Source organism: Phaseolus vulgaris, chromosome 4, assembly GCF_051622355.1.
Source record: "Phaseolus vulgaris cultivar YP4 chromosome 4, ASM5162235v1, whole genome shotgun sequence".
Classification (NCBI taxonomy): domain Eukaryota; kingdom Viridiplantae; phylum Streptophyta; class Magnoliopsida; order Fabales; family Fabaceae; genus Phaseolus; species Phaseolus vulgaris.
In genome coordinates, this window is record NC_143501.1 from 44,661,917 (window position 1) to 44,684,081 (window position 22,165).

Here is a 22,165-nt window from a genome sequence, read left to right on the forward strand (position 1 = left end):
GATTTGCAGTGACGATGGCATCCGGAGGACGTTATGGAGCCACTGAGCCAATGAATGCGCCCTACCCAAATGCTGCAGCTGTGGCAGCTCAAGACGCTGTGACAATGCCGCAGCAGTGGACATGGCTTGGGGAACTCCCGCAATTCAGCATGCGGAATGGGGACCCTGCCGACATTACCCCGTACTTCATCGAAGGCACTCTCCCCCTCGCCTACCATTGGGTGCCCGTCAACGGGATCAGCCCAAGGGATGCGGTGAGCCACATTGAGGCCTTCATCAGGTCTGCCCTGTACCAGATAGAGTGCAACCCACCACAGAACATGACCGCGGAGAACAGGAGGCTCAAGGCCGTGGTCATCGGGGCCATGAGGGCTGCCATTACCAGAGTATCAGATAACCCTGTCGGATCTGAGCGCGAATGAGACTGCCCCGCCTGTGATCTGCGTCGTCACGGCCCCGGCGGCCCCTCCACCAGTGCCACCTGTGGCTGATGGGGTGAGATACAGGGTCTTGATCCCGTCCGGTGCGAACAAGAGGGAGTGCTTGACTACAGCCTTCGTCCTCGACGACAAGGAGAGAGAGCTGGTCAAGATGTGCATTAGAGTGGCCGCCGCTGTTGTCCCCCTGCACGGGCTCAACCTCATGACCGACGCCCACCACTACCTGCCCGACGCCACCAAGCCCTCCTTCAGGTCGTTCTTTGCGGTGGAGAAGCAGGTCTGGGTCACCCCCGAGATCAAGAAGATAACCGACGTCGGGCTGGACGAGCTCAGGGACTCGGCGTGGCACAAGGCTGGGCACCCCATAGTGAACTCCATCAAGTACATGATGGCAACCGACCCTGACATCAAGGAGAGAATGAAGAATGCCAACCTAGGTTCCGCTGCTGCGAGACTGCCAGCTATGGAGCCAGAAGTCAAGGCCGCAAGCACTTACTTGGAGGTCTGCAATGAGGTGAACCCCACGTGGGAATCTATGGGTGGGGGCATCGACACGGAGGAGATGGTTTGGTGGATGGACCAGCTGAGAAAGTTCAAGAAGGGGGCTGTGGCCCTGACAGACGCTGAAGCGATCCCAGTGAAGGGAAGCTTGGGGTTGTACCTCAGGGAACGCAAGGACGTGCTGGATGGGCTGAACGCGGTGCTCAAGGGGTCTGCTGAGACCGTTGCTGTGGCCTTTGGGTTTTATGAGGGCATGCTAGACTCAGGATTTGCCGTCTCAAACCACACCCTGGCCAACGCCCATTCACTGAAGAAGCTCCGCTCGGAGTACATGGGCAAACACTTCTGGGGTGGCGAGTTGTTCAGGGACTACAAGGCCTATAGGAACAACCAGAGGGAGAAGGGCAGCCTCACGATGCCAACTATACTTTGAGTGCGTAGGAGGTGTGTGTTCCGAGGATGTGCCTGTCGGACCAGATGAAGATGACGCATGGTGGGAGGCTTGGGATGTTCTTGCACCGGGCCACCTCTCAGAGCACTAGGTAGTAGTTTTACTTGACCGGGTCTGGTAGAATCGTTCTTTTTTGTTAAGTGGGGGCTCCACCTTTTGCTTGTTAATGATATCAGTAGTTCTTATTTCAACATTTTTTACGAGTCTTTATCTTTAGTATGGATGTGATCGGTTTTTTAAAGATACATTGCTTAACGAATTGAATGCGAAAGGTGCCGGCCATCAGAACATAGTAACATAACAAGCATTTATTTAGACAAGTTAAAGTATGCGCTCGTTACACTTAGCGATATCGGAATGAACCGATGCGTTCGAATGGGTGTTGGGAGGAAATGCCGGTTTGGTTACATCCTGACCGAATTTTGATGACAATGTGTCGGGAGGGTATGTCGATTAAGGTTTCATCATGACCAATGCTTGTGATTGGATTTTGAGGAGGGTATATCGATTAGAGTTTCATCTTGGCTGAGCCATGTGTGTGGAGTGTCGGGAGGGTATGCCGGTTAAGGCTTCATCCTGGTTGAACCATTCCTGTTAGGTTGATTTTATGGTTTGCATGTTGTTTGTCGAAAATGCTTCTTAAAAATCTCTTCGACCGCTGGTGCTACCGAACGAGGAAAAAGTACGTGAATTTTATTCATTGTTTAACTGAAATAAAACTTGAGGTGTGTGGCATTCCACGTCCTCGGTACAATTTTGCATGATAAAATATCTAAGTGGTATGCTCCCCCTTCTTCTACTTCTCGAACTCGAAACGGTCCCTCCCAATTTGATGAGAACTTGTCGTCCGACTTCCTAGCGTCGTTTCGCATCCTCCAGACGAGGTCATCCTTGTGGAAGCTCCTTGGCTGAACCTTCGTGTTGTATCTTCTTGCTGCCCAAAACTTGCACGCGGCTTTGTAGATTTTGCTTTTATCACGAAGCTCATTGATGAGGTCAAGCCCGACCGCTAGACTTTCCTGATTGAGGGATAGGTCAAACAGTTGCCGCCTGATGGATGGTTCGCCCACTTTCACTGGGATCATGGCCTCGGTGTTGTACGTGAGGCTGTACGACTTTTCTTGTGTTGTGGTATGAGGGGTGCATCGGTATGCCCACAAGACTTCGAGCAGCTCCTCCATCCACTTTCCTTTCGTTATGCCAAGTCTATTCTTCTATTCGTTTAAGAGAACCTTGTTGGCTGCCTCTGCTTGATGCCAAGGTCCTCGTACAAGGTCTGGAGCCCTTGGTCGATGAACTGTCGTCCATTGTCTGAAACGATCGTGCTTGGTAGCCCGAACCTGTAGACAATGTTCTTCCAAACAAAATTTTGGACATTTCTGACCGATATGGACGTAAGGGGTTCGACCTCTATCTACTTCGTGAAGTAGTCCACTGCAACCAGCAGGTGCTTTGTTTGACCTTTGCTAGGTGAGAAATGGCCAATGATGTCCATTCCTCATATGGCGAATGACCAGGGTGACGCCATGCTCTGGAGTTCTTATGGTTTTGAGTGGTGTAGGGGGCCAAACTCTTGGCATTTCAAACACTTATTCACATATTTTGCACAGTCGCCTTGAACGGTCAACCAATAGTACCCCGCGCGGATGACCTTGGCCGCCATGGTTCGCACCCCTGAATGATTACGGCACGCTCCATCATGGATTTTTTGCAATACATACTGGGCTTGCTCCTTGGTAAGACACTTCAAGAGTGGTGTTGAGTAGCCTCTTCGGTATAGATCCTGGTCGATCATGGTGTATCGAGCACACTGTAGCCTAATTGCTTTCTCATTGCCAGGTTTGCAGGTTCCATGCTCTAGGTATTGGATGATTGGACTCATCCAAGTATCGACTTCAGTGATGGCCAGACATTCGACATCTCCCATGCTCGGTTGATTGAAGTGGATTTGAATGACCGAACGGTGACGACTTTGTTTTTTGGTGGACGCGAGGGTGAGATAGGGTGTCCGCTCGTTCGTTGTCTTACCGAGATATGTGTTTGATGGTGACCTTATCAAACTTAGCGATTAAGTTGATGATCATATGGTAGTAGCGTTGGAGGAGAGGTTCCTTAACCTCGAATTCGCCTCTGACCTAACCGACGACCAGTTGTGAGTCGCTTTTGCAGACAACCTCACGTGCCCTGAGGTCATGAGCTAAGTTGAGGCCGGCCAAGATGGCTTCGTATTCGACTTGATTGTTCGATTCCTTAAATGCGAATTGCAGTGCTTGTTCGACCAGCAGGTCTCCTGGTCCCTCTAGGACGACCCCTTCGCCGCACGAGGCCTTGTTGGAAGAGTCGTCAACATAAAGCGTCCACATGGTGGACGCGTCGGGTTGCGGTGCTACCTCTGTCGAGAAGTCCGCCAGGCACTGAGAATTGATGGCGCCTCTCGGCTCGTACTTGATGTCAAATTCTGACAGTTCGACCAACCACCCTATCATTCGCCCTGTAAGATCGGGTTTAGATAATATTTTATATATGGGGTAGTTGGTCTTTACTGTGATGGCATGGTTTTGAAAGTACGACCGCATCCTCCTTGCGGTCAATACTAGGGCTAGTGCCACTTTCTCTATCATCTGGTACCTTGTCTCGGCAGCATGGAGCGTGTGGCTGATAATGTACATTGGACGTTCCTCTTTATCGATGTCTTGTACGAGGGCCGCATTGACCGCTTCTTCCGATACTGCCACTATGATTGGTAGATCCTGCCGGGGCTTTTGGATGACTGCCGGTGATGATAGAAAGTCTTTGAGCTAGGTGAAGATGTTTTCACATGCCTCATTCCAGTTGAACTTTGCAGTCTTGCGAAGCATTTGTGCCATGGGTCTAATTCTCTCAGCTAACTGAGGGACGAACCTACACAACATTGTCAACCGGTCGAGGAGCTGTTGCAACTCCTTCCGATTCTTCGGGCTTCTCATCTCGGTGATGGCTTTACACTTATCATGGTTGGCCTTGATTCCTCTGTGAGCCAGCATGAAGCCGATGAATTCCCCCCCCCCCTCAACGCCGAACGCGCACTCTCAGGGTTGAGGCGCATGTTGGTCTTCCTCAGAGCGTAAAAGACTTCTTACAAGTCTTTGATGTGTTGGCCGAACGAGTCAGATTTAACCACAATGTAGTCCACGTAAACCTCTACGCTCCGACAGATCATTCCCTTGAAGATCTTGTCCATCAAGCGTTGGTAGGTCACCCCCACATTCTTCAGAGAACGGAATTACCTCGTAGAAGTAGTTTGCACCGTCGGTCGTGAAGACTGTCTTTTCCTTATTCCCGGGATGCATGCTTATCTGGTTGTAGTTAGAGTAAGCGTATAGGAAAATAAGTATTTTGTGTCCGGCCGCCCCATCGACAAGTTGATCGATGTTAGGAAGGTGGTAGGAGTAATTTGGGCATGCCTTGTTAGGTCCTTGTAGTCCACGCACATCCGTCATTTGCCGTTGGACTTGGTGACCATGATCACGTTGGCCAACCAAGTTGTGTACCGGACTCCCTTATGAATCCGGCCTTCATGAGCTTTCTAGCCTCGGCCCTGGTCGCGAGCCTTTTCTCTTCACCATGATTCCTCTTCTTTTGCGCGACTGGGCGCGCCTCCTTGTAGACTGAGAGTTTATGGGTTATGACCTCAAGGTTTACCCCTGACACATCAGCAGCCGTCCACAAGAAGAGATCAACGTTTTTCTTCAAGATATTCATCAAATTTTTTGGTAAAGTCAAGATTTTTATTAAAATTTGTGGTAAAGTCAAGACTTTTATCAAAATTTGTGGTAAACTTAAGATTTGGTGTTGTGGTGGTATGGTTGTGCGGGGGTGGTGCGGTGAGTAGTGACTTTTGGAATGACGGAGGGTTCTAAGGGTTTCCTTATCCCATGGACTTATTTGAAGGATTGTGAAATATCACCTGCGAAGACGGTATATGATAAGCCTGACCAAATGAAAACTTGTGCTGAGGCTTTGGGAACTACATGTGATATTCCTTTGTCCGAATTACCCACTCCTTGTATTAAGGGAGACATGATTTGTTAGAATATATGACCTTAAACGAAATGAGGGGGGGAATTGTTTAAGAGATGGTTTTGAAAACTTTTTCAGATTTAACAAAATTCTTTGTGTGAATCCAGAACACGAATCAAGTTTGCCAAGAACTTAAGCAATGAAACAGCAAAGCAACAGAAAAACAATCGGTTGTTTATATCAGCAAAGTTTAAAACAAAAATTAAATAAGTTCAGAGTAAGAGAGAGATACACCAACAGTTTATATTGGTTCACTTTTAAGCCAAGAGCTATATCCAGTTCCCAGAAAACCACTGAGTAATCCACTAAGCAATCAAACCATATTACAAAACACAAACCACCAAAGTAGTGACCTTGAACCCTTCAAGAAACACACTACCTTTGGCAAAACACACAAAGAGTATTGATCTTGATCACCTCAAGAACACACAACACTCCTTGGAAACACAACACCGGAAATACAATAGGTTTAGAAAGGATTACTCTTGTTGACAGTACAAACTGAAATCAATACAATTGCAATCTTATTCCACTCTCTTTGAAAACCCAAAGCTTGATGTGAATGTTCAAATCTTAGAATCTAAAACTTTCTCTTCACAATTGAAAACTCAAAATATTGTTTCTATATCTTGTTTGAAAACATAAACAAACCATTTATATTTTCCAAAGATTGGTCAAAGCAATTAATGAAGGAGCGTATTCAGTTGAAAAACATTTAAAACAAATTCAACATTCAAAACTAAATTTTGTTAGGATTTTCAAATAAACAATCGGTTGAAACCACGAAACAACCGATTGTTTGGCTTGATAGTTAAGTTAAGTCAACCAATCTAAAACAGTTTTCAACATTTTCAAAACTCATAAGAGTAAAACAACCGGTTGATTCGAAAAAACAACAGGTTGTTTTTCACTTAGTTGGAAAAACACTTGATTTCAAAAAGGTTTTAAATCACATCATTTTTAGATTCAACAAAGGAGTGGATCACATTCTATTCTACCCAGATCACACCCAGAAACAACAACAACACCATCCTTTCATCAAACATCTTGGATTTGGATTCTTCAAAACACTTGATCACTTTTGATCAACATGATTGTGGTCCGGATAGATGAGACATATTACTTGGCTGGACTTGAGGATTGCAAGACCCATCTTCATGGTCGAGTTATTCTCTCTAAGGGGGATAAACCCCTTACACACCTGGATTTACCAAAAAAATTGCTGTCGGTGTGGAAGGCTTTTGGACCGTGGAAAGCAATTCCTCTCGAGAAAGGTTTCTATGAGTTTGAGTTCGCTTCCTTAGAAGACATGCGATGGGTCCTCGGGATGGGTTCCTTGAAGTTATCTCCGAGTTTCTTGAGATTGTTTGCTTGGACAAAAAACTTTGTTCCAACTACTATGAAGAGTACCAAAACTCAAGTCTGGGTTCGACTATATAGGTTGCCTTTGGAGTATTGGAGATTTTTTCCATCATCAAAGGTCTTGGTACTCTTTTGTATTTGGATGAGAATACTATGAAAAAGAATAGAGGTATGTTTGCTAGAATGTTAGTGGATATTGATATGTTTTCCCCTCTTCCCGATCAATTCTTGGTTGAACGTCCGGACTACACTTTTGTAGTTGGTGTGGAATATGAATGGCTACCTCCTTTTTTCTCTCATTGTAAGATGATAGGGCATGAGCTTGCTCAGTGCTGGGTCATACATGATCAAGGTCGTGTTTCTGGGCCTCAACAAAATCTTCTCATAAGATAGTTTCTGGTGAACGGGATAAGGGGATGACTGTGGCTCCTAAACAACGTCAAGAACATCGGAAGAAAGATATGCAGCTGAAGCTCGTGGAAGGCCCCACAGATAATTCAAACTTTGTTGTTCCTGGCGAGGCTAATGCAGGGTCACCTTGCTTCTGATAAACCAAGAGGACTGGAGGATGATTTTGCTGATATGCCTCCTCTTGAGGATGCCTTGGTCCACGAATCTAGGAAAGGGGTATGATGAGGACATCCAAACCAAAGGGCATAATGAGCAAGAACTTGACCAAGCTATTCTAGACTTAGGCGGACCCATGACAAGAGGAAGGCTTAAAAAGGCCCAAGAGACTTTACAGCACAAGGTGACTAATATTTTGGAGGGCCAATTGTTAAATTGCCCACAAATTTAAAAAGACTTCATAATATTATTATTTTGCTTCGAGTAGGATTTGAACCCATAACCAGATGGAAAGTGTCATTTTAACCACTATGGCAAATGATCCTTCTTGAAATATAAGGATTGTAGTTTCGTCTTATTTTTATTACAAACAAGAAAAGACCTCTAGCTAAATTTGTAATTTATACACTGTTGGAACTCAGAATAGGGGAACGAATATTTTGACAATTTTAGAGAGAGTGTTTCTCTACTAGGGTTTTTCCCTACATCTTGCGATCTTATCAAGAATCCACCAATTCTTATGGTGATCATCCTTAGGCTTATCAACCTTTGTTTGTGGCGCCTTCCTTTATCCAGGTTTCTATTGTTATTGTTTTGATTTTATTATGTTTCGTAACCCTAAATTCCCAATTTTACTGTCATTTCTATTTGGATTCATATCAGGTTATCCACTCATACTTCGGATTTTCCAGAACAAGGAATGATACCTGCTGTTATGCAAGGTAAGGGCTCAGAGTCTTATGCTCCTATTTAGGATCTTCATGTGGAGGTCTCACCTCCTGTGGGGGATCCATTTCTTCAGAGGGCTACTTCACATGTAGTGTCTACAACACCATTCACTACTCCTATGAATGGTCATCGCATGTATGCAATTGTGACTGTACCATCCCCGTTGTTGGTCCTGCAAAATCACTTTTCCTCTTTCGAGGGTTTGGAAACTACATATGTAGGAGGTGATCCTTATATTGATACATCTACTGCCATTATTGAATTTAATTATGACCATATCACTGTTGAAAATCATATTGGGTTAAAATTTTGGGTTGATCATAATGAGATGGAGGATGGCAATGATACTGGGGAGGAGATAGTTCGTACTAAAAGAAAACCCGGGAGACCACCTAAGGGGACTAGTAAAGCCAAAAAAACTACTAAGGCAATTCTCACCATAACGTCGCAATGAAGGTCTCTTCTTTTTTCTGGAATGTTAAAGGACTGGGAAACCACAAAACTATGGAGATGTTGTTTAGTTTACTTAAACTACATAAACCCCTTTTGGTTTTTCTTGTTGAACCAATGATGTCGTACACTGATGCTTTTGAAGTCCTTTTCAAATTTGTTGATATGCATTTGGTGGCTACGTCTCCTATTGTTAATAAGTCTGCAAAGCTTTGGTGTTTGTCAGTCCTTAATCCGTCCAAACTTTCTCGATAAATGATCAGTTTATTTTTGTATCTTGTCATCTGCATGATAAATGTTTTAGCTTTGCAGGTGTTTATGGTGCTAACATATACTTGGCTAGACATTTTTTGTGGAGGGATCTAGTTCCTTCATAAGGACTTGGTGTATTTTGAGAGATTTTAATGTTGTGCTATCGACGGATGAATGTAAAGGGAGGGGGGTGGCTCCTAATAAGGTTTCTTGTAATGATTTCCTTGATTGGATTAATACTGATGATCTTGCTTGTATTCCTTTTACTGGATCTGATTATACTTGGTGTAACGAAAGAAGAGGGTTGCATATAATTCATAGAAGACTGGATAGAGTTTTATGTAACGGAGTATGTATGGATGAATGAGATTCATGTTCTTATCAGGTTCTTCGTTAGGAATTGTTCTGACCATTCCCCTATTCTTGCTAGTCTTGACAGTAATTCTTTGAAGAAGGTTAGCAATTTTCGTTTCTTTTCTATGTGGCTTTAGGACAATTCATGTCTGAAGCTTATTCATGTCTCTTGGAATAATAAGGTTGTTAGGTGTCCTATGTTTATTTTGCAACATAAGTTAAAAAGTTTGAAAATTGAGCTTCGTGATTGGAATAAAAACTCTTTTGGTAATGTTCAGAATGCAGTTATTCTTAAGCAGGGTATCCTCCTTGGTATTCAACAAAATTTAGAGACTACTAGTATGTCTGATATTAATGGGCTTCTTTATCAAGAAAAGATAGCTAATGAGGAACTTGATCACGCTCTTCACGTCAATATTTGTTTTGGAAAGAAAGAGCTTAGATGCTTTGGTTTAAAGATGGGGATAGAAATATTGTTTTTTTCCATGCTATGGTTAAAAGGCGAAATAATTCTGGTGAGATTCATCGTTTACAGATTGATAATGTGGTTATTGAGGATCCTAAAATCATTGAGGAACATATTACGGATTAATTATTTAGTTAACATTTGTTAACTAGTTTTTGTTTATAAAAATATTATCAAAAAATAATTTTTTTAGAAAGGAAATATCTTACCATTTCAATTTTAAAAAATTAAAATAAAAGTTAGAATTTGTTTGTTTGAGAAACGAATTATGATTTACTTTTTTATGATAATATATCAGAATAAGGTCAAAATTCGATTATCAGAAATCAAATTCTAATGCTATTTGGATAAATATACTTATAACATAATATTTGAGTTTTTTTTTTAACATTGCTACTTTAGAAAAAAAAAATTGGCTTATTCATTCCCTTCCTTCACCAATGGCCATGTCAACATCAACATTTACTACAAGAAAATCATCAAATAAAAATTATTTTTTAGAGATCAAAATAATTAGTTACAATAGTAACTAAATTAGAGACCATTTTAGAAACTAAAAATATTTGGTTTCTAAATTAGTTTTTATTATTGTTAAATAGTTTCTAAATTGGTATGTAATTAGCTACCAAGATTTTAACTACCAATTATTTAAATTCTCTAAAACCTTGGTTGTTAATTAGAAACCAAAAATTTAGTTAGTCTGGTATTTAATTTAATCACTATAACAACTAATTATTTTTTTGTCTCTAAAAAATTATTTATATTTCTGGACTTTCTTGATCAGTTAAACCATTATTTCCATCACAAGTACATTTATTAATATTTTTTACTAAAGGAGAAAATTAGAAAAAAAAAACGTAAATCAAAAGTATTAAAAATTAAATAGCACTGACCTATTAACAAACATAGGAACAAAATTAGAACTGTTGAATGGCTTTAGAGCTTATTCAAAATGTTTTGTGTTAACAAAAATAGTATAATAAACCTATTTTTTTTATTAGGTTTTATAGGCTTAAGTTTTTAAATAAACCTACAGATCATAATATTTAAATAAAATAATAATTTCAGTACATTACAATAAAAAAATTAGCACAACAACTACGATATTATATTATTTATGTTTATTAAATAAGGTAACTGTTTAAACTTAAATGGTTTCTTGTTTTAAACCCTAACTTTCTCAATAAAAGACCTAATTCAGTAAAAAATGTAAAAGGTTGACCTAATTTAAAGTTATTACAGGATTTAGGATGTTTTATATTTCTTGGTATATATATATCATGAAATGAAGCAACAAATAAAGTGCAAGAATTTCTGTTCTGTGAATTTGAGAAAAAGAAATTTCAGAAATGAATAGACTTTAACTTGTTGATTTTATGAAAGGACTGATTCAATTACTATATTAGAAACTCTTCCATGTGTGGATCTTACACAACAATAACTGATTCCTAGATAAAGTGCTGTTACTATACAGAAAAAATAAAGTGCAGGAACCATTCAACCATTTCAATTAAACTATCATAAAGGCTAAAGAGTGATGATACTTGATAATTGAAAAAAAATCATTTTTTATGAGAATCATGATTTTTTATACAAACAATTTAGCTCCATTTCTTGAGCTTTAGGATGAACCTTTTTGCTAGATGCTTCATACCAATTATCAGAAAGAAACAGAGGCAATTTGTTGGGTTGTGGCTGTGCATAGTGAAAAGAAATGGAATATATATAGCAATAAAGAAATTCCCACACAAGAAAAGAAAAATTCCCTACATATGCTGCTTCCAAGCATGATCTTTGTGCACATAACTTTTTTCCCTTATCCATAAGCATTAAGAATAAAGTTCTGCATTGGAATTTCTTATCTTCTATCTTTCAAGCAAACTCAATCACTTAAACTTTCATTCATTTTCTGGTTTGACATACCAAGGTACCATGGCTGACATGTTGGAACAATTGCCTCCAAAACACAAAAAGCAAGAGGAATTGATTTCTAGTCCAAACCAGAGGGGTTGATTATGTATATGCACATATAAACAACTATTTCTATTTATGTTATTTTCTTGAATGATACAACACAGCAAAATCCAACACAAGACTCAAAAGTTTTCAATAACCCAATGTTAAGGCCTAACTTTCCTCATCATTTGAGTACTATACCAAGCTTGATGTGCTCAACAATTCTTCCTTCCACCCTTTGTTAACTTTCTGAATAAATTCTTCCACTCTTTTCCTCAGTTCATCATCCTTTCCCTGTTCCACCTTTTCTTCATCTTCATTGCCTTCAATTTCAATGTTCTCAACTGTTTCTGCTTCATCATCATGTGACACTTCCACTGCCTGTGCCATTGCTGTTGTGTCTTTCTCCACTAGGGACTTAGAATTTGCTCTTGCTCCTTGTTTCTGATCATTTGCACCCTCTAGAAGATGAATTTCACTTTTTTGATGAATGCTGAGGCTAGGCTTCAAGTCCACCAGGATAATGACTATGATCAAATTGCAGAAGCAGAAGATGAATGCTGAGCTGGAAGCAGCTTGAGTGATGAACTCCAACACAGAACCCAACATCATGGCTGGGAACAATTAGGAAACAAACACAGAAAAGGGCACCAAAGAGTGAGAGGGTGGAAGGGAAACAAGATATCAGCAGCAGCAGCAGCAGCTAACTCTTCATGCAATGTTGAGGACTTTAAAGGCCTATTTAAAGCCCTTTTGGGATAGATGCAAACGTGGAAAGAAGCCTTTATTTGTAGCAAAATTTAAGGAGTGTGGTGTAGAAGCTATCATCAGAACGTAACAATACAATATAGTACACACACATTTGTGTATGTATGTGTGAAAGCTATGGAATATGACAGTATATAATACAGAGTTGTATAATAATTCATTGCTTCATGTATTAATAATGTGTGTGTGAAAGGTTCTTTCTTCCAACTGTGTGTGGGGCGTATTTTATTTGATTGATTAATCAAAAGTCTTTTGTACTATGCAAAGAGCCTCACATGGAGCTTTCTTGGGCAGTCATAGGCACAGCCCCTATGTCATAACTCTACATCACTAACCAAAAACCTTCATGTTCTTGGTTTCTGTGTAAACTCTCTATAACCCTTCTTCTTTCTAGCTTTGTGATTTGTTAATCATGGCAATTAAGGAAACTAAACAAATGGATTAAGATTTTCTTATGCTGTTTTGAAGATCTTGGGAATTTTTTTCCATGACTTGGTGAAAATGACCAGGGACCTAACTCTGAGTAAACACTGTTGAATGTTAGAAAAATGTGTTGTGTTTTATTAGCCTTGAAAATATCACCTATGATCTTGATGCCTTTGTCCCTCATCGGATATTTATTAGCCTGTGACCATCTTTAAATTGATCACATTTTCTTCTTGTTCATACTTAATTTTGAAAAAAATCTGTAACTTTACTTTTAAAAAACTATTTATTAATCACGGATATTTTCAATAGTATTTTATAACCAATACATCTATTTTACAATGTTTAATATTTTTATATAACTTAATAATTTCAGGGAAATATGATTTTTGTTTGCTTGCAATTATAATATTTAATTACAATGTTATAATACTCATTATAAATTATTATCTTTTAAACTAATACAACATTTTTTTTTCAATTCATCTTCACTCAGTTTTCAAATTCAACTAAAAAAATAAAACATAATTTTATATTCTGAAAATTGTTCAAATCAAATAAATTTATCAATATGACAAGAATATTCAGTTAGATGTAAATCATTGATATTTTTGTCAAAATGTTTTTTTATATCATACATTTATTCATGAAATTTAAGTTCTATGTTAATTTCAATTGAGAGGAGTAGGTTGAGTCTTAAATAGACGTAAAACTATTAAAAGTAAATTAGAAAGATTATACATAAATAATTAACAATAATTATATATGTGTGTGTTTGTGTTTGACCTAAACCCTAAATCAAATTGAGAACTGAATAAATTTTTTTGGATAAAATTGTTACTATACATTTATAAGAGAATAAAGAAGTAAAATGAAAAAAAAATGGAAATATAAATAAACTTTTCTCCATGCTCTTGACTTTTGAGAAGTTTTTTCATCTATTTATAAATTAAAATGACCAATCTAAAAGCTTAATTTGTTTTACTATCTTAATTAATATTTTTTTTTCTAAATTCTTTAAATTATTTCTCCAACCTGTAATTGCATATTGTCAAAATACTTTCCAATTTAAAGACTACAACACCCTTTTTCTTTTTTTTTTATTTATTTTGAAGCTTAAATTTAAACAAATAGGTTTGGTCCAACTAAGCCACTGATAAATATTAAAAAAAATGTAATGATATGTAATTTAAAATTGTGGACAAAATACAGTAGTAGATTAAATAATTATATTCTTTATTCTCTGCATGTACAAAATTGATTATTCTCACTTCTTATTTTTGTTATTATTTTCTCTCTTCAAATAAATTAATTTTGGTGGAGTGATAATTGAAGGGTTGAAAAACCAGTTGAGACACATAATTGGAGAAAACAATAAATAAGAAATTAATTGAGTGAAGAATATGTAAATACATTGAACTTTGTTGAAATAAAAAATAAAATTGGTGCAAGTTAGTGTTGTTTACCCTAATTATTAATAATGTTGATGATTGATGCTCATATCCATCAACAATAATTGTTTATCTAACTTGGTTGACTTTCAACTGCATTAGATTTAAGACTCATCACTTTTCTTTTTATTGCTTTCTCACTACTCACATATATAAAATGTTTTTATGAATTCAATGGTTTTAGTTAAAATATTTTGTGGTTGACTTATATATAATTATTACATCAATTAGAGTCACCCAACAATTATTCCTACATTTTCATGGTTTGTCCTATAAAAAAACTCTACAACCTACTACGATTGTTAACCCAAATTCAATAATTTATAATTAATTAATTATTTATTAAAAAATTTATATTGTACTTGGAGGACTTGACTCAAGATGTATTCAATCGTGTTTATGTGTTTTTTTTTGTTTTGTTACATGCAAAATTATGTTTATGCATTATTATTAGTTTGTTTGCATTATTAAGGTTAAGTTAAATGTTTATCTTTTTAAAGATTTAATATTAATACTTTATATCATTTTATTAAATTAGAAAATAACACAACATCAACTGATTAAGATTATGTTTAAGTTTTGAATTACTTTAATTGTAATGTGTTGGAATTTACCAACATTAATTTTATTGTGTTTATATAGTTAATTATACTGCAATATAAAAATATATTTTATTGATCAAATCACAATAAATAGAAAAAAAAAATTGAAAGTTTTGTCATATTATAAAATGAGTCCAATGAAATAATATTTTAACTTATATATAAGTTTTATGTTATTATATTCATGAATTAAGATGTGTTTGTATTCTCGAACAGGTTGGAACCAAAAGAACAATTACAACACGTTCAAGTCAAAATTTAGTATTCTTGAAATTTCTCATTAATCCTGCTTATGCATATTGATCCTTACAGTGTCAGTCGGTATACCGAAACTTCATTACGGTTTTGTTATTAAAAGACACATCGATTGGACGAGAAAATAATATATAAATTATTTTTTGGACTTGACTCCTAAACGATGTGAGACTTCTGTATCGAAAAATATAGATTAATCTCATATTTCATTTACATTTCTTACGCATACCATGTATATTAACGTGACTATATAAATTTATTTATAATCCTTACTTCTATTCCATTGGACCTAATTTGAGCCCTAGAGTATAGAAGCAATTTCTTGCTGCACCCCATTATTTCAATCTGGCTCATTTAAGACTTTCACCTTTTTATTTTTTCTTTTCCCCATAAATTGAGAATCTTTTGCGTGTCCACGAGCAGATCTTGTGGTTGTAAGTCTGTGATTTTTGTTTTTGTGTATCGTACGCATTTCACGTGGTAATTTTATGGACCTTTTTTCATAGGTAAGAAGTGGGGTTTCATAATTTTTGTTAAAATATTAATTTTGAGAGATTAGTTTAGGATCCACTTGCAAAGTTGTAATATTTGTAGAAAGCCAAAAATGATTTTCGGAAATTAAATTTGAAAGTTTTTTTAAGAAAAAATATTTTTTAGATTATTTAGTTTTTGGATTCTACAATTTACAATTGAAATGTATAAACTTTTACATGGTGTGATTTAGAAGTTAAAAATAACTTATGGAATATATAATCTGAAAAACATTTTTATATTTTAAATTGTATATTTTGATATTTAAAGTGTTTAACAATCCAATCTTTAAATTACACAATCTAAAACTAAAATATGAAAAATAGAAAAAAAAATTACACTATTTAAATTTACGAGGATGCATGTGGAATGTAGGAAAGAATGGCTAACTATAAGCAATTTCTTTTTGCATATTTTCAAAAGTATCCATTCTAGATTTTAAAGTTCGAAATACAAAAATTTGTATTTTAGAATGTAAATGGTAGAATCCATAATATAAATTTTAAAATTAAAAATGTGTATTTTAAATTATACAATTAATTGTATTTTTGTATTTTAGATTGTACAATTTTAAAATATAAAAAAATACAAATTCTAACTTACAAAGTCTATAACAAGGAAATTCTCCATATTTCACACTTACAAATTTTTTTTAAAAAGTATTTAATAGAAAATATAAAAAAATAAATTGAATATTTTGTAAAATATGGAGTGAAGGAAAAAACACATACACATGTTGGAAGAAATCCTTCTAAGAATAAGACTTTTTCTTCCTAGACCTCCATATGTTATTCTCTAACCTCTATAAGTTTTTTTTCAAATTCATAATTAGCTTCCGAATTACATAATCTGGAAGTCTTTTTTTATATGCATGATTAGTGTATGGATTATATAATTCAGAAGTCTTTTTTAATATGAGATTAGCTTCCGAATTACGTAATCTGAAAGTATTTTTTCAAATGTATGTATGAATTACATAATTCAGAAGTTACTCATAAATTCAGATTTCAGGATTATATAATTCGGAATACCATTTTTTTAAAATATATTTCGGATTACATAATCCATAAGTTGTTTCTGAATCCAATATTAACTTTCAGATTATGTAATCCAGAATAAGAAAGTGGCCCAAAAAAGATAAAAAAAAGTATTTTAATGTTTTGTACGGGATGACAAAAGAATATGGAGGTGCCAGGAAAAAACAGTCTTAGAATAAAGACGGTTTCTTCCTGCACCTCCATATCTTCTTCTGGCACCTCCATACACAATGAGAAAATACATTTTTATCCTTCCTGTGCCACCCCCATAGAATAACTTCCGGATTATGTAATCCAGAAACGCATTTGAAAAAAGACTTCCGGATTACATAATCCGGAAGTTAAAAAAGACTTCTGGATTATGTAATCCGTAAAGTAATCATGCATCTGAAAAAAGACTTCTGGATTATATAATCCGAAAGCTAATTACAAATTTGAAAAATGACTTCCGGATTATGTAATCCGGAATATTACAGAGGGGTAGTTTTGGAAATACAAAAATCTATGGAGGTGAGAGAAGAAGGTATGGAGGTGCAGGAAGAAGCAGCCTAGAATAAACCTATCAAAATTTATGGCCCATGCATGAAGAAAAGCCCGACTATAAACCTACCAATATTCCTGGCCCATTACAAACTTAAGCCTTCAAATTGGGAAACTTCACATTAAAACAGTAATTGAAGAAAATTTTGAATACAATTCTAGAAAATGTGTTTGAATGTATACATTTTTGGTAATATTTCTCTATTCAATCAGACAAAAAGTTATCATAGCCTTTTGAAGTGTAGGTTCAATTTTGCACTGTTACATGAGAGCTGCATAAAAGCAAAAAGTTCTCTGCTTAAGGACGATGTTTTACTTTCAGAACGTTGTTTTCTGTAATGGTGGTAATCATTATTTTTGTCGTAACTAGTGCTTATTTCTAACCATTATCTCTCTTGGAGAAAATCATCAAACACTGCCTGCAGTTTTAGAACCAAGAATGCGAAACTGTTGGCTACGTTCCGACCTTCAATCTTACAAATCAACAACCTAGGCCATGTCAGAAAACCACAAAACAAACCTTTTACTCAAAACAATTAACTATTTTCCTTCAAATAACGTTTAAAATAATATTGTTAGGATTAATTATAAAATTTGAGGTACTGTTAATTTTAAAATTTGAATATTATAAATGAATCATATATATTAAAATATTTTGAAAACTAATATTAAATATTTTCAAAGGTTTTCATTGATTCAACGTTTTCGAGAACCGCGGCAGCTAGAAAGGGAGCAGAAGCACTCACCATATTCCTCTCTGCATGCTTTGTGGACCCACTCGCGTAGGAGCAAGAGTCTCATGATGCCCAACATAAACCATCTCAGCCGTACACGTCATTCTTCTATTTTCCACGATCGACGCTCTATATTCAACGTCCTTCCACCGTGGCCACGTTCCAACCACTCTATAAATCAACCAATCGCTCTCCTGCATTTTCACTCAATCGTCACTCTCTCCGAAAATCGCAGCGACGCTCGGAAAATTCAAAACCGTGAAAAACTTACTCTGCAATGGCAACAATCAAGGTCGTCAAGGCTCGCCAGATCTTCGACAGCCGCGGAAATCCCACCGTTGAAGTGAGTTTTCTCTCTTTCGCCATTTTGTTTTTTCGTTTTCTGTTGGAAACTGAGAAAATGAGCGGGAAAAATGAGAGAAAATGAATTCACGCTCCGTTTTCGGTGTTACATAGAGAACGTTGATTCTTTACTTCACTTGCATTCTGTATTTTTTGCGGCGATGTTTTATGCAAAGCTTTGGTTTCTATATTCTAAATGCGGAAATATTTATCCACGTTCTATTTCGATGTTAGTAGATAACTTGATTTTATTTTTGTTTATGCGAAGCTATGTTTTGTTGATTCTGAATGCGGTTTGTTGTTGTCAGGTTGACGTTACTCTCAGCGATGGAACCTTCTCCAGAGCCGCTGTGCCTAGCGGTGCTTCTACAGGTAAATGATCGGTGTTTGTTCGGTAGAAGGAACTGTGTTTTTTATTTTCAATGTTGTTGTGAGATATTGTTTGTCTTGTTCTGCTTGAAGCGTCATTATCATACCTTCCAGTGATTGTTTGGTTTGAAGTGTGGTAGTTGGTTGTCTAGAAGAGGAATGCGAAGGTTTTGCATGTTATATTACTGTTTATTGGTTTCGAAGGTTTGCTTCATATGGTTATGGCTTGTGATGGTAGTTCTGAAAGTGGTGTGTCCTTACTCGTTTTGCTTTCTGCGAAGGTGTTTATGAGGCTCTGGAATTGAGGGATGGAGGCTCGGACTACCTCGGCAAAGGTGTTAACAAGGTGCTTGACGTTTGATATTCTGTTATTTCATTTTTATGTATTTACAAGGTTGTTTGACAAAAAAGGAAATGCAAAAATGGTAATCATTTACTTTTTGCATTTATTGTTTTTGTCGTTTATGATGTGTTGTAACTGATAATAAGACCTCGTATTTGCTTTCGCGTAGGCTGTAGAGAATGTGAATACAATAATAGCACCTGCTCTGATTGGGAAGGTATTTTGCAGCTGTAAAATTGGACTTGTGGAATATTGTTTGAAACATGTTAATGGTGGAAAATTGATTTCATTTGTTACTTGTTTTCTGTCTTTATAGGACCCAACCAAGCAGACTGAAATTGACAATTATATGGTACAGCAGCTTGATGGAACTGTTAATGAGTGGGGGTGGTGCAAGCAGAAGGTATCGCTACATGATTTCGTTTGAATTATTGAACTCGGTGACTGCATCTTTTGTAGCTGTGCTGGGCATTCATTTTATGCTAATTGGGTTTCCAATATGTTGACATTTTCAGCTCGGTGCCAATGCTATTTTGGCAGTGTCACTTGCTGTCTGTAAGGCTGGTGCGGCAGCGAAGAAAATTCCTCTGTACAAGGTATGTGATGTTTTTCAGTAATAATTGCTCTTATCTGTGAATCTTGTGTTCTTATGGTATGTGCTTTTGTGTGGTTTTAATTTTTCAGCATATTGCCAATCTGGCTGGAAACAAGACTTTGGTATTGCCTGTACCTTCATTCAATGTTATCAATGGAGGCTCACATGCAGGAAATAAACTAGCAATGCAGGTAATGTCTATTTAATGCAATAGTTGAACAGGGACAATTTTTGATTGAAATACGTATCTTGTGTCCTCTTTTATAGGAATTTATGATTCTCCCTGTTGGGGCATCTTCGTTCAAAGAAGCAATGAAAATGGGCGTAGAAGTATACCATCATCTAAAGGTTACATAGTCCTTTCTTTCTGACTTTATTTTTCACAAAATGAAAAAAAAAAAATGGATGAAAGAAAAAACATTATATTAGTGGTCATGAATTGAGATGTTCACGTGTTTATCTTGCAGTCTGTGATTAAAAAGAAGTACGGACAGGATGCTACTAACGTGGGTGATGAAGGTGGCTTTGCTCCTAATATCCAGGTTTTAATCGGCTACTTATAATTTTATCGATCTAGTCATTATTTAAAAGTAATATATGATTTTCTTGCTTGCATTTAGCTGAATGATTTATGTTTTTGTATATATCAATATCTTGTAATGTAATATTCCTAAGATGTATGAAAAACTATATATTTTTTCTCTGTTATAGAACTTTATCTGCTAGTTCAATACAATTTTATCTCCCCAAAGCTCATGTTTGTTTAATTTTGTAGGAAAACAAAGAAGGTCTTGAGCTTCTGAAGACTGCCATTGCCCAAGCTGGTTATACCGGAAAGGTTGAATCTCTGTCTACTGAATTTAAGTTAGCACCTTAACATATGGCTGATTAATTTCTATTCTCACAGGTTGTAATTGGTATGGATGTTGCTGCTTCAGAATTTTACAATAGCAAGGACAAAACATATGACTTGAATTTTAAGGAAGAGGTTGACATCTTACGAACCTTCTCCCACTTTTTTCATAAATTTTCATTTTCCCGCCATTAAGGAAGAGGTTGTCAAACTCTCTAGCTGGATAACCTACTACTACCTCTTTGCAGAATAATGATGGATCGCAGAAAATCTCAGGAGACAGCTTAAAGAATGTCTACAAATCATATGTGACAGATTATCCAATTGTGTCTATTGAGGATCCATTTGATCAGGATGACTGGGATACCTATGCAAAGTTAACAAGTGAAGTTGGTCAGCAAGTGCAGATTGTTGGTGATGATCTCCTCGTCACCAACCCGAAGGTATGCTTAATTAACTCCAAATCTGTGAGCTATGTACTCCAAACACGTATCATTTTGACAATATTGTCTTTGTTATTAACTATGTAGCGTGTGGAGAAAGCAGTTAAGGAAAAGGCTTGCAATGCCCTTCTGTTGAAGGTAAACTAATGGCTTTCTTTTATCTTGCTAGATAGAGGATCAGAATTTTAGATGACCCTGTTATTTAAATATCTTTTTAATCTGAAAATTTGTTTATCTATTTTATTAAGATGTTTTCGTTTTTGTACTTTGAATTTTAGGTGAATCAAATTGGTAGTGTAACTGAAAGTATTGACGCTGTGAAAATGTCTAAACAAGCTGGGTGGGGTGTCATGACTAGCCACAGGAGGTAATGAATGTTCATTTTCCCCCCTTGTATGCATTTGTTCTGTTTTTTTGACATTGTATTGCTCTTTCTAAGTGCAAACTAATGCGTTTCATTTTGTATGCTGTAGTGGTGAAACTGAGGATACCTTCATCGCAGACCTCGCAGTTGGGTTATCAACTGTAAGTTGCCAGAAGCCATTTTAGAATCGTTTGTCATGGTTCTTCTTCATTGTTTCAGTAGAGAACCTTTATGTCTGAATTTTGAAATAGGAATATTTTGCATAAGCTGATATAATGTAATGATGTTGTGTGATAATCTAACAGGGCCAGATAAAGACTGGAGCTCCCTGCCGATCTGAAAGGCTTGCCAAGTACAACCAGCTTCTGAGGATTGAGGAGGAGCTTGGTTCAGCTGCTGTGTATGCTGGTTCCAAATTCAGAGCCCCAGTGGAACCCTACTGATTATTCAGCATAGGATGACCAAGCAGCATTTAAATAAGATTCTATTCACTGCATGGGCCTTCACATCTTTTTAACTTGTCTTTGAGAGTGTTTTTTTGTGCGAGAAAGTAGGTCAGCAATATATGTTTCTATGTTTGGCCAATTATCAACTACTACTACAGTTCTTGGATGAATTTTATACTGTTTCTAATCCTCAAATCACAATCATCTCCTTTTTTCTCCCTTCAACTTTACCTTCTCATCAATTCAAATTACAATCGTTAACTTTTACGCCTAATACCATATTTGGAAGGCAACACTATTTGAGGAAACTGATAATTCAAAAAAAATGCAAAATTGAATAGGTTTCATTTAAATTGACGTGTATTTTGATTTGGGTGGAAGACTCGTAATTTCTATATTTTTAAAGTGAATGATATTAAAGAAACGTAATTTCGATTCCTATAATCATAATGCTAACAAATGACAGGTGAACATATATT

General features: G+C 36.6%; 2 protein-coding genes and 1 non-coding gene across 3 annotated transcripts; 2 read left to right on the plus strand and 1 right to left on the minus strand.

Moving 5' to 3' along the window:
* On the plus strand, window positions 1-1,601 carry LOC137838857 (uncharacterized). Its single transcript, XR_016520558.1, has one exon. It is a non-coding gene; the product is annotated as an uncharacterized LOC137838857 (transcript).
* Window positions 1,602-11,503: 9,902 nt separating this feature from the next.
* LOC150028116 (uncharacterized) lies at window positions 11,504-12,436 on the minus strand. The gene has a single exon (XM_090301639.1). It carries the CDS (start codon window positions 12,197-12,199, stop codon window positions 11,783-11,785), a length of 417 nt encoding a protein of 138 aa, XP_090157765.1. The 5' UTR covers window positions 12,200-12,436; the 3' UTR covers window positions 11,504-11,782.
* A 5,682-nt stretch (window positions 12,437-18,118) lies between these two features.
* Window positions 18,119-21,911, plus strand: LOC137837736 (enolase). The gene is made up of 16 exons (XM_068646845.2): window positions 18,119-18,274; window positions 18,582-18,645; window positions 18,924-18,988; window positions 19,155-19,202; window positions 19,302-19,388; window positions 19,501-19,581; window positions 19,670-19,771; window positions 19,848-19,928; window positions 20,048-20,122; window positions 20,356-20,418; window positions 20,488-20,568; window positions 20,682-20,876; window positions 20,964-21,014; window positions 21,155-21,243; window positions 21,350-21,401; window positions 21,546-21,911. The coding sequence occupies exons 1-16, from the start codon at window positions 18,209-18,211 to the stop codon at window positions 21,681-21,683; spliced, it is 1,338 nt and encodes a 445-aa protein (XP_068502946.1). The 5' UTR covers window positions 18,119-18,208; the 3' UTR covers window positions 21,684-21,911.
* Window positions 21,912-22,165: the final 254 nt, after the last annotated feature.

Excerpts from the sequence above, each read along its gene's own strand:
- LOC137837736 (XM_068646845.2), top strand. The coding sequence starts at position 18,209 with ATGGCAACAATCAAGGTCGTCAAGGCTCGCCAGATCTTCGACAGCCGC. Across the intron at positions 19,389-19,500 it reads GGGGGTGGTGCAAGCAGAAG|CTCGGTGCCAATGCTATTTT; the intron begins GTATCGCTACAT and ends TGACATTTTCAG. Across the intron at positions 20,123-20,355 it reads GCTTTGCTCCTAATATCCAG|GAAAACAAAGAAGGTCTTGA; the intron begins GTTTTAATCGGC and ends TTAATTTTGTAG.
- LOC150028116 (XM_090301639.1), bottom strand. The coding sequence starts at position 12,199 with ATGATGTTGGGTTCTGTGTTGGAGTTCATCACTCAAGCTGCTTCCAGC.